The sequence below is a fragment of the Leptonotus elevatus genome, chromosome 18 (genome assembly GCF_054856555.1).
Source record: "Leptonotus elevatus isolate MCC_2025b chromosome 18, RoL_Lele_1.0, whole genome shotgun sequence".
Lineage (NCBI taxonomy): Eukaryota > Metazoa > Chordata > Actinopteri > Syngnathiformes > Syngnathidae > Leptonotus > Leptonotus elevatus.
In genome coordinates, this window is record NC_141256.1 from 14383338 (window position 1) to 14408217 (window position 24880).

Consider the following 24880-nt stretch of genomic DNA (forward strand, 5'->3'; position numbering starts at 1 on the left):
ACTAGATGGCGCATGCGTACAACCCACGATGGAGTCTCTGTCCTGCCCTCCGCACCGCTCGCCACCTGGTCGTGACCACACGCCCATCAGGTGTGTTCACGTGCGCTGATGAGAATTGAAAGATGAAACAAGGCGTTTCAAAAGAAGACAAAAAAGCCTCCTCCTTCTTCTTCGACTTCTTCTTATTCTGAAACATTTTACAATAGTTTGGTTTCTGGAGTGCCCGCCCAATATTTAAAACCTCACTTTGAAAGCCTATCCCTGGTTTAAAACCCTACTTTGACACCCCAGCCGTAGTTTAATCCCTAATTTAATTTTGAAACTGCGTTAAATAAATATAAATATATATAAATAAAATACTCAAAAGTACAATAAAATAAAACGCCAGGTACATAAATCTCATGTACGCCCCGCAGACGATCACCAGATGGCGCAAGCGTACAACCCACGATGGAGTCTCTGTTCTCCTCCGGTGAAGAACTCCAGCTGGACTTTGCTTGACTTTTTGGGTCACGTGGACCATAGTGATGTTTCGGTGGAGGTTGCACATATTCCCCACTATAGTCCGACCGTCTGTTATTGTTGTTGCAGCGGGAGGAGGAGGAGCAGTCTAGCACGGTGCGTCCTGGATCTGCCCGAGCTGTGACTTTTGGTTTATGGTGAAGGATGAGCCGCTTGGAGCTGTGATTTTTTTATTTTTTTTTGCTTTCTCCGTATCCCAATTGACAGTTGATGAGGTGAGTGTTTTTTTTTGGGGGGGGCAGCCAAAAGTCTCTTGAACCTGAGTTAAATAAATAGGCCTAGTACTTTCTCTTCTCAATGTTCACACTCTAGTTCAGAGGTGGGCATAGAGTCCTGCAGGTTTTGCATGTTGCCCTTCTCCAACACAGCTGATATATGATCAGCTCGTCAGCAAGCTCCGCATAAGGCTTATAACGATCCTGTTGATTGGAATCAGCTTGTGTTGGAAGTGAGAAACCTCCAAAACCTGCAGGACTCCGGCCCTCGAGGACCGAGATTGGCCGCCTCTGCTCTAGTTGCACAGGTGTACCTAATAAAGTGCTCGATGTTTGGAATTACTTGCAGCCTAAACTGCATAGTCCAGGGAAGGATGGGGAAACTGAAATGATGGAGAGGGGTTACAATTTGTCATCAGTGCTATAGGGACCCACAACTGCAAATTTCAACCAGATGTATGAAAAAAAAATGGCATTTTATCTGTATATATTTCATATTTTAATATTTTTATTTTACAGAGAAAATTGGGGGGGACGGTGTGGTATCAAGTCCCCAAATTCTTAAAAAAAAAAAAACACCTTTAAAACTCCAATATGATCATGTTTTCACGAGAAATGGTGGTTGGCTTTAGAGTGCCTCGTTGTTGCAGCATGGAAAAGCTTAGCAACTACCTGGCATCTTCCCACAGATATATTTTTCTGGTTCAAATATGTGGTTATGTAGGCAGAAGAAACAATGTGTTCTGATTTCAAGGTGACAAGAAACTAATGTCATTTTGACCATTTCTTTGGGAATTTAGGTCAAATATTAAATAGTTGATAGAGAGTTTGGAACTTTTGATTTGTCGTTGTAATTTCTGTTCTTTAAAAAAAAAAACACTCCGTATTTAATGGGGATTCATTCTTTATTTTCAAATAAGAGACAGCAGTGTTCCAGATATAGTGGACACTCTTTGCTTTCCCACCCTCCTTTACCGCACACACACGCACACACACGCACGTAGATACATGGGGTATGTAAGCACACATGCAGGAACTATGTGTGCGTGGTGGGATCTCCTAGCAGCCTTAATAGTTTTAGTCCAAAATGTCATTCTGCTTGCCTTAATGAGAAAGTCAGGACTGAGTGCTTTTAATGGCTTTGTCGAACCCCTGCACATCTCCCTCTGCGACAAATCCACTGTGGCCTGCTGGGAATTTTCGCCCTCACAATTGCAACTGTCACCTTAAGTTTTATTTCAGAGTTTGTTCAGATTATGAAACATTTGTTTTCCCATAGGGAATCACGGAAATTCCCTAAAATGGTTGCTTTAAAGTAAAATGGCAGGCATCCTATGGCTTGTCAGGCATGGCTTCTTGAGACTTTTTTTGTGGGTCTTCTCAACATGTCTACCAAATTTGGGTTTGAGGTGCTGAATTTTCGAAAATTCAGAATGTTGCTCTCAAGAACAAAAAAAACTTTAAAAAAAAATAGCATTTTTATTTGTTTTGCATAAAACCCAACTCAATTCTCATAAGATCTGGCTCATGTCAGGCATTTATAGCCTCTGATACACACTCACACAGTTTGTCTTTGCCCGTGAAATAACCTCCCTCTTAATACATATATTATGCATTCCCAAATTCCCAGAGATATATTTCTTGAAGGCAAACACACGGAATGCAAGGACCTGGTTAGCTTGCACGTCTTTCATTTTGTTTTGCTTGGAACGTTATCCGTATTCGATATGAATTTAATCATTGTTTCATGGTGTGCCTGTGTTTGCATCCCAGCAAGAAGATGGAGAACAAGGCCATGTACTTGACTACGTATGAGGAACGGGAGAGCGCGTCCATGTACGAGGACGCCTATGAGGGACGTGACTTGTCCAAACTCAACTTGTGCGATGAAGGTGAGGGGGAAGAGGTGAAACCTTAAATGTTATTGTCTTCCGAAAAATGCCTGAGTAAACGGGAAGTTTGCAACAAAATGAACCCTGGCAAAGTGCAGTTCAATGCAGAAGTTGCTTTGCTTCCTAAACGTTTTTTTCTGGGTTAATTGAGGCTAAAACGGTGTCACGTTAGCTTAGCTTGGCATAAATTAAGCACAGAGAGCAGTTACCTTAGCTCTGTCAGGCATAAACACATTAAGTGTATTTTTTGTTTTGTTTTTACAGTGGTACACACAAATATATATCAGTTAGCTAAGCTATGTTAGTCAACAACACGCGTATACAGTATTTGTGTTCCACAGAACGTTAGCAGCTAGTTCAGTATAGCATTAGAAGACAGGGGAGCTCACTAAACTCGCTTCTTTGTGCTACACAAACATTAAAATAGCAAGGATTTTAGAGGATTTTGAAATGTTCATTCCATGTTTTTTTCTTTCTAGAAATTCTCCATAGATTTAGCCATGTCATTTGCTCATCAAAAACAAATCCTTGCTCTCTTAGCTTAGCATACAAAAGAAGTGTTGGCATTAGGTTAGGGCTTTGTCATTGACAAGTTAAAGTTCTTTTTTTTCCCCCTGATGGTATAAAACCCACTAAAAAATAGCTCTCACGTCTCAGTATGAAAGACTAGCGAATTATTGGATACAAACGCTGGAGAACAGTTAGCTTAGCTCCTTCTATCTCTTTCAGTATGATGTGCTTAGCTTAGCATTTAAATGCAAGGGAAATATTTATCTTAGCTCTGTCAGTCATGAATTAAATTGTTACTTTCGGTTACACATTAAATAGATGTACAACACAACTAGCTTGTCTTAGAAGAGTAGGATAGGAAGTATTAGTATTAGCATAGGTTTTACACCTGTTTGCTAAGATAAGATAGCCTCCATTAACCCGAAAACGTTTACATTAGGAGGAAGTAAAGCCACTTCTGCCTTAGAAGCGAACTTCCTGTTTAGCCTATGTGCGTGATGCCAATTGTCGTGTCATCTTCCCGACTTGCTGAGCTCGAATTTTTTTGCGCCGCCATACATTCCAACCATGTGGTGCACACACACGCATGCTATCCGCGACAGCTGTGTTTGTCTTGCACCACATGAGTGTGCGCGTTCTTGTTCGTTTAAGGGAAGTGTGTATGCGCGTGTGTGTGTGGGTCACGGTTCAAATGAATTCATGCTGCTGTGAGGTCGCGCCCACCGTAAGATTTTTATTGTCGCGACGTCACATGGCAATGGATCAGGGGTGGGCAAACTTTTAAGTCCTCAAGGGCCACATTTCATTTCATATGTGTGAGTGCGCCCACAGTGTTAGGGGAGAGATTTATGTACTTTGAATCATTCAAATTTGCCAGGGTTGTTAACAACACTCTTCTCTGTGGTGTGTCAAATTTAGAAGACATATTTATTTTCACTTTTCACTTTATGGGACTTTAATAAACATTTGGCCTACAGGTGAACGTATGTACAACATGCAAAGTGATCACATATTGTTTTTATTGAACACATGGACCCAACCTTTGTCAAATTTGTTCCCAGAAGAAACTAATCAGATTTTTGAAAATCTGTACAGCATTCTTGAGAGCAGACACGGACGGGCCGGCCTCCAAAGCAAACTCTTAACGTGTCGCGTTATGGAAGCCAAATGTCTCATTGTATTGGCTGTTAGCTGTTAGCAATTGGCGCTAAACGCTTTGGACCGACTGTAGTTGTTTTTGCTTTTTCCCCCCGATCAGGTTCTGGAAAGCGGCGCAGGAAACAGGATCAGTGTTGTGCTCAGCTCAACTCTTTGGCGGCCATCAAGTACGCCATCTTGTCACTCTACGTGCTCGTGCTGCTCACCATCTTTGGGCTGTGCCTGGCAGGTAAAGTGACTTTTCCTTTTTGTTGTTACTAATTACAAAATATCGTAGCTTTTACGTTTCGGGTGTGAAACGCCAACGCGATAATTAACCTGTTGGTACCTAGCTAGCCTTTATTTTTATAAAGATGCAAATGTTCGCTTTCCGACACAAAGGAAACATCTGATGACATTAAGTTAATTAATTAAGTGTAAATATTGAATGTTTTGGTTAACATCTGTGTGTGTTTTTAATAGCTTAAAATTTAAAATGTTATATTTTTTGCATTCATATTTTAGCTGACGTATTTTTGAATAACTTCAAATTAAAATATTGTTTTTGTATTACTTTATATTTCTTTATATAGTGATGAATGAAATGACCATCCCTCATTAGATTTGACAATTTTTTAAATTATTTTTTAAAGTAGAATTAATTAAATTTTATATTTAAAATGATTTATTTTTTGTTAATTTTGAGAAGTCACTTAATTAATTGCGATAAAAACACTTTACAATTATGTACAATTTAGTTATTAATAGAAATTGTATTTATTTTTATTTTATTTTGGTATTTGAAATTAATTGGGAATAGTTTTTTTTTTCAAATTAATAAAAGGCTTAATTTATTTGATTAAATTATTTTTTAAATAGAACTGTATAATAATTCATAAATAAATACAAATAAACTAATATAGAAGTAAAGCAAAATACATTCTAAAAAAGCAATATATTTCTAAATGAGTAAATAAAATAATAAAAAATACATTCATAATTGCATTTTTTTAAAATATATATTAACTAGTGACAATATGTTACCAAAACAAAAAAACTGCAATCAGATCACAAACAATTAGTCACTGGAAACTGATAAGGAGTTGTTAAACATGAACATACTGTTATGCTACATAATATATCATAAACATATACGTCCAGGGAGATCCATTAGGGTTTTCTACAACCTCACATTAGCCTTGTGCTCCCAGAGGAGGCTTAGATGTCTTTTTTTTTTCTTTTTTGCATATGTCTGTGATCAATAAGTTTGCACATGGAAATGGTTTCATGTCCATCTCTAATTTCTGTGCACATGACATCAGCCCTGCCTCGCAATGAAGGACGCACACACACACACACACTCGCACACATGATGAGTGTAGGGGGTTCAATAGGGGGGTACGTTAAACTCATTTCCGTGTTACTGTAGCTGTGTGCTGTGCTTTAGCGTGGAGAACACACACGTAGGATAAACAAGTCACGTCCAGTGTAAAGTGAAACGCTAACAACGAAGCGAGAGAAGGCTGGGCTTCAATAGCGGGGCTACGTTTTGGAATGTGAAGCCCCTCCGCCGCCCACCCAGTTGTGATGTAAGTTCGAGATAACTGTACATATTCACCTCCTGTAAGTGTACATCATGTACTGTCGGCAGACACCGTGTACACCACACTCATTTTGAGTAGAGTTCCTCAGGGAAATGTTTGACGCCCATTGTTTTTCTATCAATCCCGTCATCCTCGCAATTTCCTGCTTTAGGTGTCCCAATACTTCTGCTCTGGTTATGTGCAGAATTTTGCACAACATCGCTGCAACCATCCTTCAGTGAGAAATCATTTTGAGTGGTGTTCCTCAGGCAAGTGTTTGAGGTCCGTTGTTTTTCTAGCAACACTCTCCAAAGTCCACCCATCCTTATGTGAGACACCATTTTCAGTGGCGTTCCTCAGGGAAATGTCTCAGGTCATTTAAAAAAAAAAAAAACATTTTTATCAGCCCTTCTCATCGCCCTCACTTCCGGCTGTAGGTGTCTCAATACTTATGTCAATGTAATGTTCACATGTATGTCACATATCGTCGCTGCTATGTGAAAAACACTTATGTATTTTTATTTATTTATGTTTTTGGAATAAAACTGAATGCAGACGTCCCCAAAAAATAAAAATAAAAATAAAAAAATGGGGGGGAAAAATGGACTTAAGTGTTTTTCACATAGCAGCGATGATATATATGATTTCGACGACACCATTTCGGCGGAGTTCCTCAGGGAAATTTTTTAGGTTCATTCCTTGTCAGCCTCACTTCCTGCTGGGAAGGAAAACCCCTTGCTGGGTGCCTCATTTGCTTCGTAGACGGACCTTGTGTGTGTGTGTGTGTGTGTGTGTGTGTGCGTGTGCGCGCGCGACTTTATGGGTTTTCACCTTGAGCGAGGGGCCTCCTTGCAAATGTCAATGATGTTAGGAGACAAGAGAAGCCAAGACGATAGAGACATTGCGTACAAAGTGTGTGTGCGTGTCTGAGTGTGTGTATAGTCCGAAGGTATTTTCTTATTTAGGACTTTTAGATGAGCTGCGAGAAGAACAAGCAATCAAAGCAGCTTTTTGTGTGCCAAGTGGCTCCAGCACTGCTCCCAGGGGCCCCCCTGCATCCACGCTCATGTAAAAAAAATGCCCATTTCTGTTTGCCAGTTTTTTTCCCCCCCGATTCTTGTTTGCTTTTGGATTGAATTCTCACTTGACTTGTTGGGTTGCTGCACCAGACCAGCTCCCCCGCCCTTGCCCGACCCTCCTTAAATTGGCCCCTTCATGACATTTCATTTTTATAGATAAGCATGCGGTGATGTGAAGCAGACATGCCAGATAACGGTTACAAATATATTTGTCCTTACGTCAAAAGTTCGATTCCCTGGCGGGTGACGCTAACCTTTGTCGTTATGATGACGGTAGGATTATACAGCGGAATCACTAAAAAGCAACCAAATCCACCACTTCCCTCCCTGAAGGAAGTCATGTAACATGACACAAGTCAAATACAAAAAAAGGGGGAAAAAACAGTCAATGTGTGCAGTCCCAACAAATAAAACAGCCAAGTGTACTTTACTGCCAGTTGTGAGATGATCAGTAAGACATTTATGAGACCGATTTAGCGTATGCCCATATATGGTCATGTAGACAGCGCCTGCTGAAAAATGCTAGTAATGTTTTTTTTAGGAGATTTTACTAAATGTACGTGTTCAATCGGGCCTTTGCTGTCTTTCAATGGAACGGATGGGGAAAAACTGCTCAAATTAGGCTTGATTATCGTTCTGTGTGTACGACACACCACAGGATCACCACTCAGGGTCAACTTTTTAAGACATTAGGCAATTCGGCATTCGTTGAGTTTGATTGGAGAAGATTTTCAAAATGTGTGTACCCCACACCACATGATAATCGTTTATGAATGTCTTTTAAATAAATCTGACAATCAACCATGGTTGATTTTAATAATAAGGGGGAGAAAATGATTGAAGTCGGCCCAATTAAGCAGCGTTGTGTATCCCAAACCACAGGACAATCACTCAATATCATCTTTCAGAGATGTTGGACAAATGGGCCTTTGCTGTCTTTGATTAGTATGAAGTAAAAAAAAAAATTGCTCAAATTAGGACAGATTATCATTATGTGTATACCTGGGCACCATACGGTGTAGTTAAAGAGCTATATAAAAAGCAGTCCAGTCCACACACTACTGGATAATCACTCGAGATCATCTTTTTAGAGACATTAGACAATTTGACTTTTGGTGACTACGATCGGAAGGGAGGAAAAATACTCAGATTAGGCCAGATTATCGTTATGTGTGTACCCCACACTACTGGATAATCACTCAAGATCATCTTTTAGAGACATTGAACAATTTGGCCATCGATGACTATGATTGGAAGAGAAGGAAAAACACTCAAATTAGGCCCAGATTATCGTTATGTGTGTACCACACACTACGGGATAATTTTTTTTTAGAGTCATTGGACAATTGGGCCTTTTGATGACTTTGATCAGAAGCGAGGAAAACTGCTCAAAGTAGACTAGATAATCTATGTGTGCCCCGCATCACAGGATAATCACCCAGGATCATAACCCATTTGTGCGACAACTGACAATCAGGTATTTGCTGATTTAGCTTGGAAGGGAAGAAAATTGCTCAAATTAGTCATCTGCTTTAGAGTGACTTTAATTTGAGACGTCATATGTGTTTGCCTGGTGTCCAATTTGATGAGCCAACACGCATGCCCACATACCTGATACATATGTGACACATCTTCGCCGCAGACTCGAGCCACTTTGAAGCTTTGTCCAAAAAACAAGACGACAGAAGATAAAAGGCGGGCAGCGATGTGAACCAGATGTGAAAAAGTGCAAGAGGGCAAACGTAACACCGTCACTCTGAGACACTTAAAAAAAATAAAAAATAAAAAGACACCTCATGAGTTTAATGCTTTTCATCAAATGAATGCAGCACACACGTTCTCAATATCTTGTGTTATTCGCTACATAAATTCTAAAGTTTTTCCTTTTAAAATTGGCAGGCTAATGCATTTATTATTTTTATTTTTTTTTATTTCTCCATTAAATAATTGGTTAACTCCATTTGTGATTAATCGTGAGTTAACTACTGAAGTCATGCGATCAATTATGATTACAAATTTGAATCGCCCGATGCCCCTAATTTTTTATTATTTTTTCTTTTGTTTTTTTAAATCGCGTCAGGCGATTAAATTTTTTAATATTAATTAATCGCTTGACTTCAATAGCTAACTCACGATTAATCACAAATGTTACATCTGTTCTAAATGTACAATAAAAAATTCTAGGTTTTCATACTCTTGTCAACAAAAGTGAAAAAAAAAAAGTTAAACTAATAGAAATAGTTCAAATGAATTTTTGACATTTATAGCCGTCAATGGCAGTGAATGAGTTAATTGATTTACTAGTACAATATAACTATATTATAAAAGTAAATAAAATATAAATAAATATAAATATATATAAAAAGTAATTTTCATTACTTCCATTGGTTGAAATTGATCAAAAAGTGGAAGTGATCACAAACATACTGACAAATACACAAATCTGAACAAACACTCTATTAAGTGCACACACTACACACTTCCCTGCGGCTTTAAATTGACTCTGAGAACATAAAACCTCCAATAATGTGTGCCGAGTTCTCCGCTCAACAAAAGTGTCTGGACAACGTCCAAAGGTTCCGCAGTGGGAGTGCTGCTCAAGTGGAAGGTACACACACTTCAACGCGTACACACACACACACATACACGCGCACACTCATTTTATGCACATGCGGACACCGCACAGAGCCAAGGTTCTTTCAGGCCATCAAATTCAAGTAAACAACATGTAAACGACTAATTGGATGTCTCACTATCGCCTTCTTTAGGTTGACTGTATTTTTTTCTTCTCTTTGGCAGCCGCTTTCTTAGGAGCTTGTCGTCATGTTTGTTTAATTTAATATCCATTTTATTTCAAATGGTGAAAGAAAAAAGTATTTTTTTTTTACTCGTCACTTTAATTAAATGGCATTGATTTATTTTATTTTTTTATTTAAGTTATATATAACGGTTTGTTTATTCATATTTGAAGATAATTTATGAAAACGCCATAATTGTTTCACCATTTTTGTTTTCCATTTAATGCAGAATGCTATGCATATACTCCGAAGATCTATCTTTCCTTTAGCTAGTCCACTGCCATAGCCGGTTTTGAGCGCCTTGTTGTTGGCCGTAAGTGCATGCACATCACTGGCAGAAAGGCACAAGAACAGGAAAAAATGTGAGATGAAAAAAAAAAATTGCCTGACTTGACTGCCAACATGCGGACCGGAGCTTTGCGCTGGTATAGTGACTTTAGAGCGCCTCGTTGTCAGCTGTGAGTGCACGCATGATACAGAGAGAAAGGCAGAAGAGCAGGGAAGGAGGATTTTTTATTTTATTTTTTTAAGCAAATGTCCATCTTGACGACCACAAAGTGGATAGCGGCTTTGGGCTGGCATGGCTGCTTTAGAGTGCCTCGTTGTTGTGGCATGGAAAAGCCCCACAAAGACTTAGTGATGTTTAGTTTCATTTTAAAGGGATTTTAATGCCATTCAAAAAATTTATTTTTATTTTGTTTTTCAATTAAATTGTCAAACCAGGAAACACATTTTTTAAATCTGGATTGAATCCAGGTTGCACATTCGTCACTATCTAGGATCCTGAAAAAAACCCACCAGGATAACGCTGAATTCAATTAAACAGTTGGCTGTCATTCAACTATTTCAACCTTGATACCACAACAATTGCACTTTTTGCACTAATCCTGCCTGCAGAACTCCCACACATGCTGCAATTTACACGCCGGCGCTGCCGTCATGCCCTAGAACCCGGCCAAGCCGCGCTCCATTTTAATAGAAGCAAGCTGCGCCGTTGACTTGTGGTATCGAAGGCCGGCGCATTGCTGTTTGCTTTGTTCGTTTACTTGTGGTTTCATGGTATAAATAGTTTCAAGCCAACATATGGCGCGAGTGCATCGGAGTAATACGCAACAGCGCGGGAAAAGAAAGCGCGACAACACCCTGTTACATGCCTCAACAACAAAGTGGAATGTCCGAGAATGTAGATAAGGAAAAGCAGGCTTTGTCGCAGTGGTTCAAATCACGTGGAGTGTGTTTTAAAACGGCACATACCAAAATGAGTCCTAAAAAAACCCACGTTTTATCCTATGGGACATACAGTAAAGTTAATTATTCATGAACTATTTATCAAGAATACAGTGATGCCTTGAGCCACCTGGGGGCAGTATAATACAGACGTGGATTTTACAGCTTCTGAATGAGTTGCTGTAATATTAGTCGGTCTTCTCAGAGGATAAAGAATATTTACAGTATATTAGTATTGTTTTTTTTTTTTAAATCCCTTTACCATTTGTATTCAAATATCAGTTGTTGAAAGGGTAACAAAACAAAACAAAATAAGGAAAATGTAGATGCCATTTTAATAGTGTAGTATATCAATTGTCTTTTTAGTGTGTATTGTTATATTGTGATACGATGAGTAAAGTTTGAAAAATACTGTGATATTGTATTGTGAGTTAATTATCGATGTTGCAGAGTATTTTCCAGAAATGTATTTTTTCCTGCCAAACCTGTTGTTTTTTACCGCAGACTGAGAGAAACATGATTTTCTAAATGTACATTTAGATGTTGGAAATAAACGTCAAGCTGCGAGGGAGTTTAAGTCAGAGCTTAGTAACCATGGACGCTGATCCAGCAGGGTCCGATAATCCCTGAATGTTTATTACATTTGGATGTAAACTCAGACACAGAACAGTTGATGTGTCTGTGATATTGTTTACGTGAGAAAAAAAGGATCCGAATCATTTAAGGTGCTGGGAACGTTTTTTAAAAGCTCCTATTTTTCATCCAAAGTGCATCGTGGAAGTTGAGATGTTGACAGGCTGTAACCGATCCATTAGCTTTTGCAATTTCGGTGTTGAAATGTGACGTAAGAGGCGCGAACACGCACGAGTGTCAATCACAAGAAGCCCAAAGCCCAAAAAGTGACGAGCTGGAACAGCAGCTGTCCTTTTGGCTCAGGGAACGACTTAACAAATGTTTTTTTTTTTATATATAATTTTTTTAAATTTCTGACATGTGCAAAGCTTGAGAACTGAACTGAATGTTGTTATTAGCTAGCTAGCTATGCGTACACCCCGGAAATGCATTTTCCCTCAGGATAGGCCACTGGCGTGGCTACTTTAGAGTGCCTCGTTGTCAGCCGTGAGTGCATGCACATCATGGAAAGTGGGCGAAAAAGTGAGGTCAAATAATAAAAATAAATAATAAATCCAACGTGACAGGCAGCATGTGGACAGGGGTTTCGCACGGGAGTGGCCGCTTTAGAGCGCCCCGTTGTTGCGGTACTGAAAACTGAGTGTGCGTGTTTGCGTGCCAGTGTGTGTTTCCGCGCAGACAGACCATCATTTAGCAATTAGCCTCCCCGGTCTCGGGTCATTTGACGTAAACCTAACACACGTAACGAGCTGCATGCAATTCATTTGTTCTCTTGTGGAGGTCCTCTGCATTTTTGTTACCTCTTTTGAGCACTTTAGGACCCTGGGGGAAAGCCACCCCCCCCCCCCCCCCCCCGCCCCCCGACGTCATGCTGTAAAACATCAGGGACTAGTTGCCGTGCAACATGCTCCTCAATACAACCATTTAAGAGGCCGCAGCCAAGCACAAGACAAGAAAGGTTCATGGATGCTTAAATCGGGCGCTTTGCAGCTAAATCAACACACGGGAAGCCTTTTTTTCTTTTTTCTTTTTTACCGTGTTAATCCTAATGGCTGCATCAACTGAGGATGGAACATCAACACATTGCTTCAAATTAATAAGGCCTGAACAAATGAGAATACAGTAAAGACACATTTGAACCCAAAAAAAACTTCAGTCTGGAACTTGGATTTTTTTTTGTGTTTGAGCTACTCGAGCTACTCGAAAATTTATTTTGGTACCTACTAACCTGGTCGTAGTGCAGTAATTTCTAGAGGTCAAGAAACTTTTGAGACTTTTAGCTCTAAGAACTACAAGTACCAAGTCAATTTCCAAGGAACATTTACCCTGGAACTAAGAATTTATGTATGACTTTTGCACAAAATAATGGTGTAGTCCCCGGAACACATATCTTACCCCCTAGCAATTTTTGGATTGTGTGTTTGGACATACTGTTAATTTTATCCGCCATTTTAAAATGTAGTCTCAGTTTTAGTCCAATTTCAATCACGCTTGTTAGTTTTTATTACAGTTAGTCAACCTCATGCAGTTTTTATTTAGTCCCTTTTAAGTCGACAATAAATCTAGCATTTTAGTCTTTATTTTAGTCCAAGAAAACATTGAGTTTCAGTCAACAAAAACTGTCAACGTTTTAGTCAGGACAATCATTTTACCCCTGTATATTTTTTTTGTCAGCAGATTATGTTGAACATTTCGGATCTCAAACTATTTCACATGAAATTTTCTCTCTTTTTTTTGATGAAAAACAACTTCACACACAATTGTAGCATAAGAACAAGTGGCTAGCATGGCTCCATGCTATGCGCTAGTAAGTTAGCCAGCATTAGTTAGCGGTCGGGTTAAGATTATTGTTGGAATGTTATAGCCGTTGGAAATCACTTTCTTTCTTTCTTTTTTTTTTTACCTCCTGTCTCTTCATTCGTCGACGTAAATGCATACTGATTTAGTCCCAGTTTATTAATGAGGGTTTTAGTCGAGACTAGTCTAGTTTTAGTCTGGTGACGATTGTATGTTGACGAAATTATTTGTGTTTAGTTTTCGTTGACGAAATGAACATTATTAGGACAAATGGGAGCGCCGCAATCTTGGAGCTTTAGGTGGAAATACGACTATAAAGTCAGATCTTTTTCCGATAGACCGCGACATCTGCTCTCCATTACACACAACAGTGACGATCCCAGCCGAGTGATTGATACCGACCGGTTGCCTTGAATTTGGGGACTTTCTCTCCGTTGCCGAGAGATGTTCAGCAACAACTGCGCCGTGTTTTCTTCCTCCCGCAGTGTCTCGCTCCCAGGCATGGTCGCAACGGCAGCAGGTGCTGATGGAGAACGTCACCCAGATGTCGGAGCGTTCCCGGCTGCTTCAGCAGACGCTGGGCGAGACGCCCGAACGGGCCGACCTCCTGGAGAACATCTGGAAGCTGGAGAATCTCTTCCAGAACTACAGCGACAGGCTGCAGAAGCTAGAGATTCTCATCAAGGTGCTTTTTTTTTTGTGTGTGTGTGTGCGTGACGTCTTGTCAATATTCTTGTTTCTGGAGGTTAGTTAGGGTAGGAAGACTCAAAGGTTTCACAATTTAGCATAGCCCAATTATAAACCGAAAAATTGGTAACAATAAGACTAGAGAGTGTGTCTGAGGCACCAAGCGGGTCTCTAAAGGTCGACAACTGACCCCGAAGAGCCTCATTGTTCCTCCCAGAGCCTCGAGGTGGAGCTGCGAAGCATGCAAGCTCACTCCCTGCAGTCCGAAGGCTATCTGGTGCAGCTGGATGAACGGCTGTCATCGTTCAGCAGCTCCACCGGCAGGAACCTGACGGGCTTGACTGCCGAGGTGGCGCGCACCTCCACCTGGCTCCACGACCAGACGATGCTGCTCAGGTTAGCCAAGTTAGCTTAGCGCGGCTACCGTGACGTCCCAACACATGCTGACAACCGAGTGTTTTGGGTTTTTTTTTGAAAGAGAGACTTCAGGTCAGGTGACCGGGCTGAGAGACAAGCTGGAGGAGGTTAACTGGACGGTGGGAGCTGTTAATCACACCGTCAGCAATGACATCAATATTCACCATTTGAAAATACGTGATCTGCAGGTAACATTTCACACTCACGTTTTTTTTTAAATTACTTTTAAATTAAATCCACACACATATTTTTTTGTCACCATAAATGTTAATTTTAAATCCTATGTAACATTACCATTTATTAGCCTAACATAAGTCCACTAGCTTAATGCGACATACAGTACAATGGGAAACACATAGACAAGCTAGTGGATATTAGCATTGCTAACTTGGAACAAAACATGGTAGCTTGTTGCCTAAAAGTTGCTTGACTTCCTTTCTTACATACTTTTGACAGCCCGAGTTCTATGCTAATCTGATTTTAGCTTGCATAAATCCGCTATCTTAATGCTAACATACAGTACAACGGGAAACACAATAGGCAAGCTAGTGTATATTAGCATTGCTAGGTTGGAAAAAAAACAGTAAATTGTTGCTTTATTTCCTTTCTTGTATACTTTCTTGTATACTTTTGACATCCCACATTTTATGCTAAACTGATTGTAGCTTGCATCTTTGATTTTATTTTTATTTTTATTTTTCCGTAGATTCAGATCAGCAACATCACAGAGGACACATCCAGTCTGTGGGTGACGCATATCCATACGGAGGCGCAACTTCGAAACGAGATGGAGATCTTGAACACCCTCACCGAGGACTTGCGCCTCAAGGATTGGGAGCACTCCTTTGCCCTGAAAAACATCAGCTTCATAGAAGGTCAGCTGGAGCTACTCCTCGTCCTCGTCAAGTTAGCCGCTGTCTTCGTCAAATGCTTGCTTAAGTCATTATGTGCTCTTTCATGTCGCAACGAGGTGCTCTAAAGCAGCCTCAACAGCATGAAGCCAAATCAGATTTTTTTTTTTTTTTTTTTACCCCTTCTTTTCATTTTATGCATGCACTCACAGCCAACAATGAGGCACTCTTTGAATTAATGTTACCGGATTTTTCAACCTAAGCTTTTATACATGAATACTGTCCTGCCATTTCATACATTAGAAACACTTAACAGGACTGTTCCTCGTAAATCTTATTTTGGGTGGAGGAGCTGTCCAGAGCCGAGATGTTTTCTCAGTGACTCGTGAGCATAATGCTCTTCACATGCCAATAATTCAAACTTATGAGGAATAACTCTTGGGTGCGACTGTCACGGTGCCAGGCAACCAAACGGCTTTTTGGCATTATTATGCTCATAACGGAATAATTACAGTGCGCTGGTGTACCTAATGAAGTGTCTGGCCTTTGTGTTTATGGTTCAAATACGAATCAATTTGAGTCTTCATCGGGTCATTCATAGATATTTGTCGGCGTCTTTTTGCAGGACCTCCGGGGCCAGAAGGAGAGAAGGGTGACACTGGGCCACTCGGGCACACCGGGGCCCCTGGATTAACCGGTTTAAGAGGTTCGTACATCTGACTAATGTGGAAAAAAAGTCTAATGACGAATGAATAAATGTAAACAGTCCAGGAAACTTGTTACGCTGTGTTGCAATGGAGGTTTGTTATGATTCCTCACGGCCTGATTCCTGTTCTTGAAATAGAAAACACACAAAAAAAAGAAAAAAAATTAAAAATAATAGTCAGGTTTACAGTTTTACAAGCCCCGCATTGCTGAATCTGCCAGTTAAACCATGAAAAGTATTTGGACTTACTCCCTCTACAAAATGTGTGTGCTATGATGCAATCCATCTGCAGATGTGTTGCTATGTGTAAAAACGAAAAATGCACAAAAAATATGGAAGCCCGAGTTCAACTTTGAAGGGGTTATATAAAATTGCATAAAATAAATATATTGTGTTTTACAATAATATATTAACTATATTTATAATTTCCGCTTCTTCCTTGACAATCGCACCATGTTTTTGTGGTTCTTTTTTTTCTTCTTTTTTTTTAATTCTTAAATGCAGTGTAGTTTCTTATATGTGGTGCCTCAAAACCCAACATAGCCGTTCCAGTTTTACAATTGCAGCATGCTAGCGTGCAATGGGCCCAAGTAAAACTCTCTCTGGGGGCTGAAATTTGAAAGAATGCGCCCAGAGAGGCGCTCGCGAAAACCCAGTTTGACCTTCAAGTGTGTTTTCACACCAAGAGGATTGAGACTGGAGTGGCATCAAAGTCCCTCCTGCTCTTTAAACATAACACAGCTGCTCAGCTGGCGTCGTCACGCTGTCTTACGGTAAAGGTGACGCCAGCGCGAGCAATTACACGTTGGAAAAACACGATTTAAGACTTTCGGGTGAGTGTGTGAAACGACAGGTCATCCGTCTTTGTTTGTCGGAGGCAATCCCACCATGAAGAAAACGTGTGAACGCTCATTTGTCTCATGTTAACTGAGGAGCTGCGATGTCGCCATGTATATCTGTATTATACTGCCCCCAGGTGGCCGAGGTACGTACACCAGAAGGAGCAGCACAATATTCATTGAAGGGAAGCAAAACATGTGGCAAAAACTGTTTAATTCTAACCAGTTATGTAATTACAATTTTTTCATCACAATATTTTACAGTGTCTTTTTCCTTATTAAAAACAAATTACAAGCATTTTTTATTATTTTTTTTGCAGCGTGCTGGAAAGCATTTCCATTACCGGTAATTGCAAGCAAATTTTGATTGCTGTCGTCTTATGTCTCCGCAAGAGGCTTATTGATTTTTGGCGATAGTTCATAATTGGTATCGTGATTTCTGAACTGAGCCAAAACAAATAGTGTCCCGTGAGTCTATTAATACCGATAGATGTCTGTGACCTGTTGCTGAGGAGCAGTCCCAACTCAAGAGCGTACATGTGTTCCCCATTAGCGTGTTAGCTCGGAGTAGCTCCAGCGTGCTTACTGTAAACACAAACGCACACACACACACACACACACGCACACGTTCATTACGGCGGAGAAATAGATTTTATTAGCAGGAGACGGGGGAGGAAAAAGGGAAAAGATATCTGTGTTTTTCTCCACTTTTTGGCCGGGAGAAAAGCTTTGGAGCGTTTATCCGGCGATGTCGTCCATCAATGATGTCATGGTGGCGCCCAGGGAAAGCTGGGAACTGACCAGTTCAATTTGCGAGAACATGTTGGGCAATTGTGTGCGTCCAACTTTTGTGGGAACCGCTTGGGGGAAGTTTCTTGTTCTGTTCCCAGAGCACGACGAACGATCCATGAAGATCGACTTGGAAGAACACTATGGGCAAGCCAGGTCCTCTTTCGTTTCATTTTAATTGAAAAAATATGCACACATTACAGGGATATTACACAAGTACAGAACACTATAGGACAATTAGTCTCGCATCTTTCTTTTTCCTACACATAATGACATTTGAGCTGCCAAAATAGTTGTTGTTAAAGCCTGTGGCGGCTGTAGTATATCAAACCAGGTCGTCACAGGGTTTTTCCATAGCGTGACAACGAGGCACTCTAAAGTGACCACACCAGTGTTAAGCCCCAGTTCACACTATAGCTGTTTTCCTCATTCTCCACTTATTTTCTTCTCCTTGCACTTCCACCTTTCTCGCTCTGGCATGCGTGCACTCACGGCTGACAACGAGGCGCTCTAAAGCAGCCTCTCCAATGAACTATCCGAAGGGAAGAAGACTGACTGCACGAATGTACAACAATTCCCAGAAATTTCGTGGAAAAAAAATCTCCCCAGAAGAGTGCAAAACTCAGGACTCACGTTTACGGTTCGGCCAGAAAGTAGTCACAGCGCTTTACTTTATCCACAGTTTGTTATGTAACAAAACTCTTAGAACCCACCTTGTACATAAGTATTCACAGCCTTTGCCCAAAGGCTCTTTTGATATCGTGCTTATAATGTACTGTACATGTGAATAACTTCCAGATGCGCCGTATTTTTATGTCTCTTTAAGGCTTTCCCGGAGAAAAAGGCATCCAGGGACTTCACGGTATCAAAGGATCCACTGGTGACGATGGCAGTCAAGGAGAAAAGGGGGACACGGGACCTGTCGGACCAAAAGGTGGGTGAAAGGCAAGGATGGCTGCAAAAGTTGGGCGGTGTAACAACGTGTCAAAATGACTCAGTAGAGTTAGTTGGGAGTAACAATGTGTCATGTTGACTTAGTCAGTAGTTAGTTGCTAGTGACAGTTTGTTATGTTGACACGGTCTGTAGTTAGTCAGAAGTAATATTGCATCATGTTGACTTATTCTGTAGAGTTAGTCTGAAATATTGACATGATCTGTAACATTATTTGTAAGTTACAAAGATTCACTTTGATTGAAGGAGCTAGTTGGGACTACAGTCAGTAGAATTTGTTGTGAGCAATGGTTGTCGAGTTAGTCGTCAGGAAAAATGTGTCACATTGAATTGGTCAGTAGGCTTAGTCAACATTAATAATGTGTCATGTTAACAAGATCAATAGAATTATCCAGGTGTGTGATCAAGTGAGTTATTAGTGACTAACCTCACTAGAGTTAGTCCCCTGTAACAACGTAATATGAAGCCTTGTCAGTAGAGTTCGTCGAGAGTAACAATGTGCCAGTTGACTAGGTCAGTAGAGTTACTCGGGGGTAACAATGCAATAAGAAGACTCCGTCAGTAGAGTTAGTCCGGAGTAAAAATGCAATATGAAGACTCGGTCAGTAAAGTTAGTCAGAAGAAACAATACAATATGAAGACTTGGTCAGTAGAGTTAGTTAGAAGTAACAATGAAATGCATCATCTTGACTAGGTGAGTAGAGTTAGTCAGGAGTAACATTGCAATATGAAGACTCGATCAGTAGAGTTAGTCAGAAGAAACAATACAATATGAAGACTTGGTCAGTCGAGTTAGTCAGAAGTAAGTAAATGCATCACATTTTACTAGGTCAGTAGAGTTAGTCGGGAGTAACGATGTGCCAGTTGACACAGTCGGTGGAGTTAGGCAGAAGAAGCAATGCTATATGTAAACTTGGTCAGGAGATTTAGTCAGAAGCACAATGCATCATGTTGACTAGATCAGTAGAGTTAGTTGGGAGTAATGTGTCACATTGACAGTGAAGTAAAATTAGAGTTTGGAGGAGAGTTTGTCGTAAATCGTGAAAAACAAGGTGTCACGTTGGCAAGGTTAGCAGTGTAAAGGACAGATTCATGTTGACAGTAATCATCACGAACAACGTGTCATATTGACATGATTAGTAGAGTTAGTCTGGAGTATGGTATGTAGAAGACTTCATTTAAACTTGTGTAAAACAACATTCTACAACCCGATTCGGTGATTGATGTGGTGACTTTGGAAGTCACACCCACCGACACAAATTAAAGCCCACTGTTTGACTAAAAACAAAACAGCCCTCTCGGGTGAAAACGAGCAACAAATGGCACCCCGACAGACTCGACTGTCGTTTTTGGATCACAAGTCTGTTCCGTAAGCAAGCGTTTTGCTTTCCGAGCTGCCAATGGAGGCCGAAACCACAAATCGGAGGAAATTTAATTTACGACCGTTAAACACTTTGATTCTCCCGTGGCAGGCAGGTGGCCTCTAACTGTTTAATTTATACCCAAATTCGGGGTTTCCAGGGAACAAAAACTACACCACACATGCGCCAAATATCCACCCTGTGAACTGGAACGTTTCAGCGGTCAAACAACTCGGAAGTTGACCAAAAATTCCGAGGAAAATGATGGTCCAAAAGTGAACAATAGCCCAGAATCTGGTCAAAACAAATAACAAAAAAACAAACAAAAAGTGAATTCTGCCAAAAACAACATGATGACATCAAGTGTCCTTTTGTGTTGTGTCTCCAGGGGAACGGGGAGAACGAGGGATGAAGGGAGATAAAGGTGACAAAGGAGTCAAAACAGCTGAGAATCCGTTTTTGGGTGAGTAGTAGTCAAAGTCAAGTCTTTGGAAATGTGTCACATGCTTACCTGCCGCTCTTTGAATTTGTGATATAATGCCGGATGCCTGCCATCGACGCTCCCTGATCGCTTTCTAACACGCTGACAGGCTTCACCCTGGCTGGCGGCCATGTTGGCAAAAATAATTCCAGATGACGCTCGAATATTCACAGGAGCGCAGGAGTCGCACGCCGATAAATGCTCTGCCCTATTTAGACAAAGTGAGAGAGTTGTTGCTTATTGTTTATTGAAGCAAATCATCAATCATTTGGTTAAAGCGTCCGGGGCCGTGTACCAAAATTCTCCTGAAACACACAAGCTCAGATATTTTTTTCCTGTTGCTCGGCTTTGCTTTTAAGACTTCAAAGGCTAAAGTTTGGAATCGTATCCAGTACCCCTCGAAGAACAAAAAAAAAAAAATCCGCAAAGCAATGGCACACATGTTTCTCCTTCATCTAAACGTTCTCGTGAAGTGTCGATGGATGTTTGTGTCACGGCCTTCCTGTGCGTAGCATGTTTAGCATTCTTAGCTTCTTGCTAGCCTGCACAACATGCATAAAAGAAGATGAATAGAAGACAACAGCACGCTGAGGTTAAGGCTAACCTAGCCTATTTTGTTTCGCACACCGATGTGAGCTTTTAGCTTATTTTTTGGACGATGAATTAAGTGCGACAAAATCTATGGAAGCTTTAACAGTATTTTACTAGCATAAGTTTTAAGCTTAGATTATTCTTGGAGCTCATTTTTAACTAGCGAAAATGCTAGTGTTTTTCAGTTGGTTTATTATTTATTTATTTTTTTAAGCTAGTAATATGCATGTTTTCATTTCTATGTGTTTTTAATATTCTCCTTCACTGCTGATTATATGACTTACGAGTGAACATTTACAGATGCAGGAAAGTGAATGCTTTGATTTTAGCTGTCAGGTCTTCCAGATTAATACCAGACTCAGATGAATCGTATTTTTTTTTTTACATCAAAGTCCTTTTGGCAAAGTAAAGAAAAAACAACAACTGAATGCAGTTTGTTTGATGTGTAAGGTTGAAACCAAGCCACATTTCATTAAACAGTTAACACAAATGTCCCGCACGTGTAAGTCCGGTAAAATCCTGTCTTTTGTCCTCTCAGTGGAAGACAACCTCGTGCGACTGGTGAACGGGTCGGGCCCCCACGAGGGCCGCGTGGAGGTCTTCCACGAGCGGCGCTGGGGGACGGTGTGCGATGACGTGTGGGACAAGAAGGACGGCGACGTGGTGTGCAGGATGCTGGGATACCGAGGGGCCGCCGAGGTCCACAAGACGGGACGCTTCGGACGAGGTAAAAATCGAAAGTAGTCGTTATTGGTCTTGTCACATTCGGTTGCCGGTCCAAACTTTCAATAACATATTTCCTTCGTGGCCGTGTTCCCGCTTAGGCAGCGGTCTGATCTGGATGGACGATGTAGCGTGCACGGGCTCCGAGGTCGCCATCCATGAGTGCAAGTTCTCCGGTTGGGGCAAAACCAACTGCGGCCACGTGGAAGACGCGGGCGTCACGTGCCTTGGCTAAGGGAACTTTAACCCTTCGCAACCAAGCCAATCCTTTGGTCCCGGTCCCGGTCCCCGGACACGTTGTCGTCGTTTTGACTTTTGACGTAACTTAGTGGGACCAACAAGATGGACATAGGGACTTTCAAAGGCGAGACCTATCTTGGAAACGGACCTCCATTTTGGGGCAGCCGCTGCTCAAGACTTCCAATCTTCTGATCGTCACCATTTTGTGCCTTACTTTGAGGAGCCTGATGAAATAAGATTTCTTTCTGGTAGCTACCATCTTCATCGACGAGACGGCAATAAACTAAACCTATGCTTTGATATAATGATACATCATTGAGTAAGTCGGCCATTTTGTTTGCCTTAGTTGTTCGACAAATTCCAAAACAACATTTTTAACCCGCTTTATTTGGAAAGAGGAGCTCGCCGTTAGCGTCGCACATGCTCGCAGTGTGTTTCTCATTACAGCTCACTGTTTTGTTTAAAGGCGTCACACTCTCACGGAGCGAAAGTGTCGCCAAAGCTAACACGCGGCTTCCATTTTGTTTATTTTCCCCGTCCCGCTTTTGTCATCACAACACGTCTCGTCTGGCGGCCATAAGGGACGCAAACAGGATATCCTCCACTCTTCTCTGCATATTATATTAGAGACTCATCGGTCATGACAGTTTTGGTCGCTAACGTGCCAGCGCACTAACATGCAAATGAAAGAATGGTCTCTTTTTTTTATTATTATTATTATTATTAAATGTAACGAAACATCGTTGGCATCGTGTTGGATGGATTCACTACAATGTCGGTGACTCGTTTCTAATTCATTTGTATTTTAAACATCAATGGAATCTGACCTTTTGTTTGCTAGTTTGAATTTGTGGGGCACAATCATTACTGCCCCAATGGAAGACGATATTTTGGTCACGGCCACTTCAAAAAGAGGAAGTCCGCTAAGGAAATGTTTCTAAAAACAACACTTAAAAGCATCACACAAGTTTAAAATGTAGAATTTGAGCGGGGGGGTGAGGGGGGGGCATTTTCTTGAGCCACTGGGGCACTGCTCCAAGTGCCCCTTATGCAGACAGGAAGTTAAAAACACACCTTTAATTGAATTGCAAAATACAGTTAGGAAAGAAGGAAAACTAAAATATAAGTTCTATTTCTGGAAGAAGGAAAGTATCAGCATCTTCTGTAGCTATGGGGCACTGCCCCACATGCCCTTAATGCAGACAGAAAGCCAAAGATCCACTGTATGAATTACTGTAGAGAAGGAAATCTAGAGCTCCTGGGGCACTGCCCCAACTGCATCCAACACTTAACAGAAATCCAAAAACCCTACCTATATATGAATTGTAAAACGCATTTAGGAAACAAGGAAAACATGGTGTCTTTTGAAACCGCTGGGGCACTGCTCCAGGTGCCCTTAAAGCACACAAGAAGCCAAAAATTCCTCATTTCTGGCGGTCGGACTGTTGTTTTCTCACGGGATGAGAAGTGGTGATTTGATCTCCTGTTTGGGCCGATACTTAAGCCTCTTGCGGTTAAATGTTTTCCCGTTGTACCTTTTGAAAATGTGAACTGCTCTTAACCACTCAAAAGTGTTGTTGTTGTTGGTTTTTTTTCAATATTCTTGGTCGCATGTCATACATGTGTTTTTTATCATGCTGCGACGGTTGCTCAACATTTACTTGAAGGGCTACGACGACTTAACAACACTCAAATTATTTGATAGTACGTTGCTTGATTTGTACTTGTACTACTAAATTCTGCATATGCACTGCCAACATAATAAATGTGTTTAAAACAGGTGAGCTCACTTCTCTCTGGCAGCATCTCTTGATTGGCAGCTTAAAGGTGCAATTGCACGTATGAACGTTTCCACATGTGACGCACAGATGGTTGCCTGTGATGCAATTAATTATAATACAATAATAGCTTAATACAATAATACATTTATATGAAGAGTTCTGGGGGGGGGGAGGCTATTTTGTGATTATTTTGTACGATCCCGTCGTCTTTGATATTAAGATAACAGATGAACAAATTAACATAAATACTATAAAAATAAAAATGTAACTTGCTAGAGAACTAAGAAATGCAAAAAAAACAAAACTGCAATTACTCTGCTTGATTAGGATTATTGGTTTAATTACCCAGCAAATGCAAATTAACAGATGAAGAAATGAACACAAACTAAATAACTACCTAACATGCAATTTTATGTGAGGAAATAATTTTCTCTTTGACCGACAATCAAACCCCCACCAAAGCCTCAAAAATGGTCACAGACACGGACTTTTCTATGGACAGGTGCCATTGTTTAGGGTTCATCTGAATGAACTAATTTTAACAAGTGAATATAAATTCAAATATACATTCTAACGTCCTGTTGCGTTTACAGTACTTCAATGTTCAAGGTTCATTTTTCACACAATGTTTAAATTGCATGACAGTTTTATGGCAGTTTATTGGCCCAGGGAACTTTCCAAGCTCACATTTGAGAGGTCCAACTTTATGTTACTCACTAAATTAATTGCGCGATGTCATGATTTTTTTTCGTCAATTTTTTTTTGATTTACTGCAGCACTATTCCAATAAAGGAAGAATATGAACCTGCCATAAACAATATCTCTTCATCCTTCTTGCGGACACGTAGTTTGTAAGGCTAGATTTCTGACGGATGCACAGTGCCTTGAGATACGTTTTAGTTTTTCAAGATACGAGCGTTCATTTGGTCAATTTTTGGTCACAATGAATCACCATAGGCTGATGTTTTCTTTTTTTCAAGAATGTTGCAGGTGTGCACAGAGACGCGTTAGTTTGTCCTTTTCCCCACTTGTGGCCATGTTGTTCAACCAAACTCATCTTCATTGTTGT

The 24880-nt window shown here is 40.6% G+C and overlaps 1 protein-coding gene and 1 long non-coding RNA gene across 2 annotated transcripts; one reads left to right on the forward strand and one right to left on the reverse strand.

The window, feature by feature from the left end:
• Positions 1-526: 526 nt before the first annotated feature.
• Positions 527-23814, forward strand: scara5 (scavenger receptor class A, member 5 (putative)). The gene is made up of 12 exons (XM_086061704.1): positions 527-737; positions 2511-2629; positions 4398-4526; positions 13879-14078; positions 14298-14476; positions 14559-14685; positions 15204-15372; positions 15974-16054; positions 18509-18616; positions 20384-20458; positions 21606-21794; positions 21892-23814. Exons 1-12 carry the CDS (start codon positions 733-735, stop codon positions 22023-22025), a joined length of 1515 nt encoding a protein of 504 aa, XP_085917830.1. The 5' UTR covers positions 527-732; the 3' UTR covers positions 22026-23814.
• On the reverse strand, positions 17668-21144 carry LOC147158784 (uncharacterized). The gene is made up of 3 exons (XR_015090970.1): positions 20772-21144; positions 20507-20684; positions 17668-18601 (listed from the first exon to the last, which is right to left on the reverse strand). It is a non-coding gene; the product is annotated as an uncharacterized LOC147158784 (long non-coding RNA).
• Positions 23815-24880: the final 1066 nt, after the last annotated feature.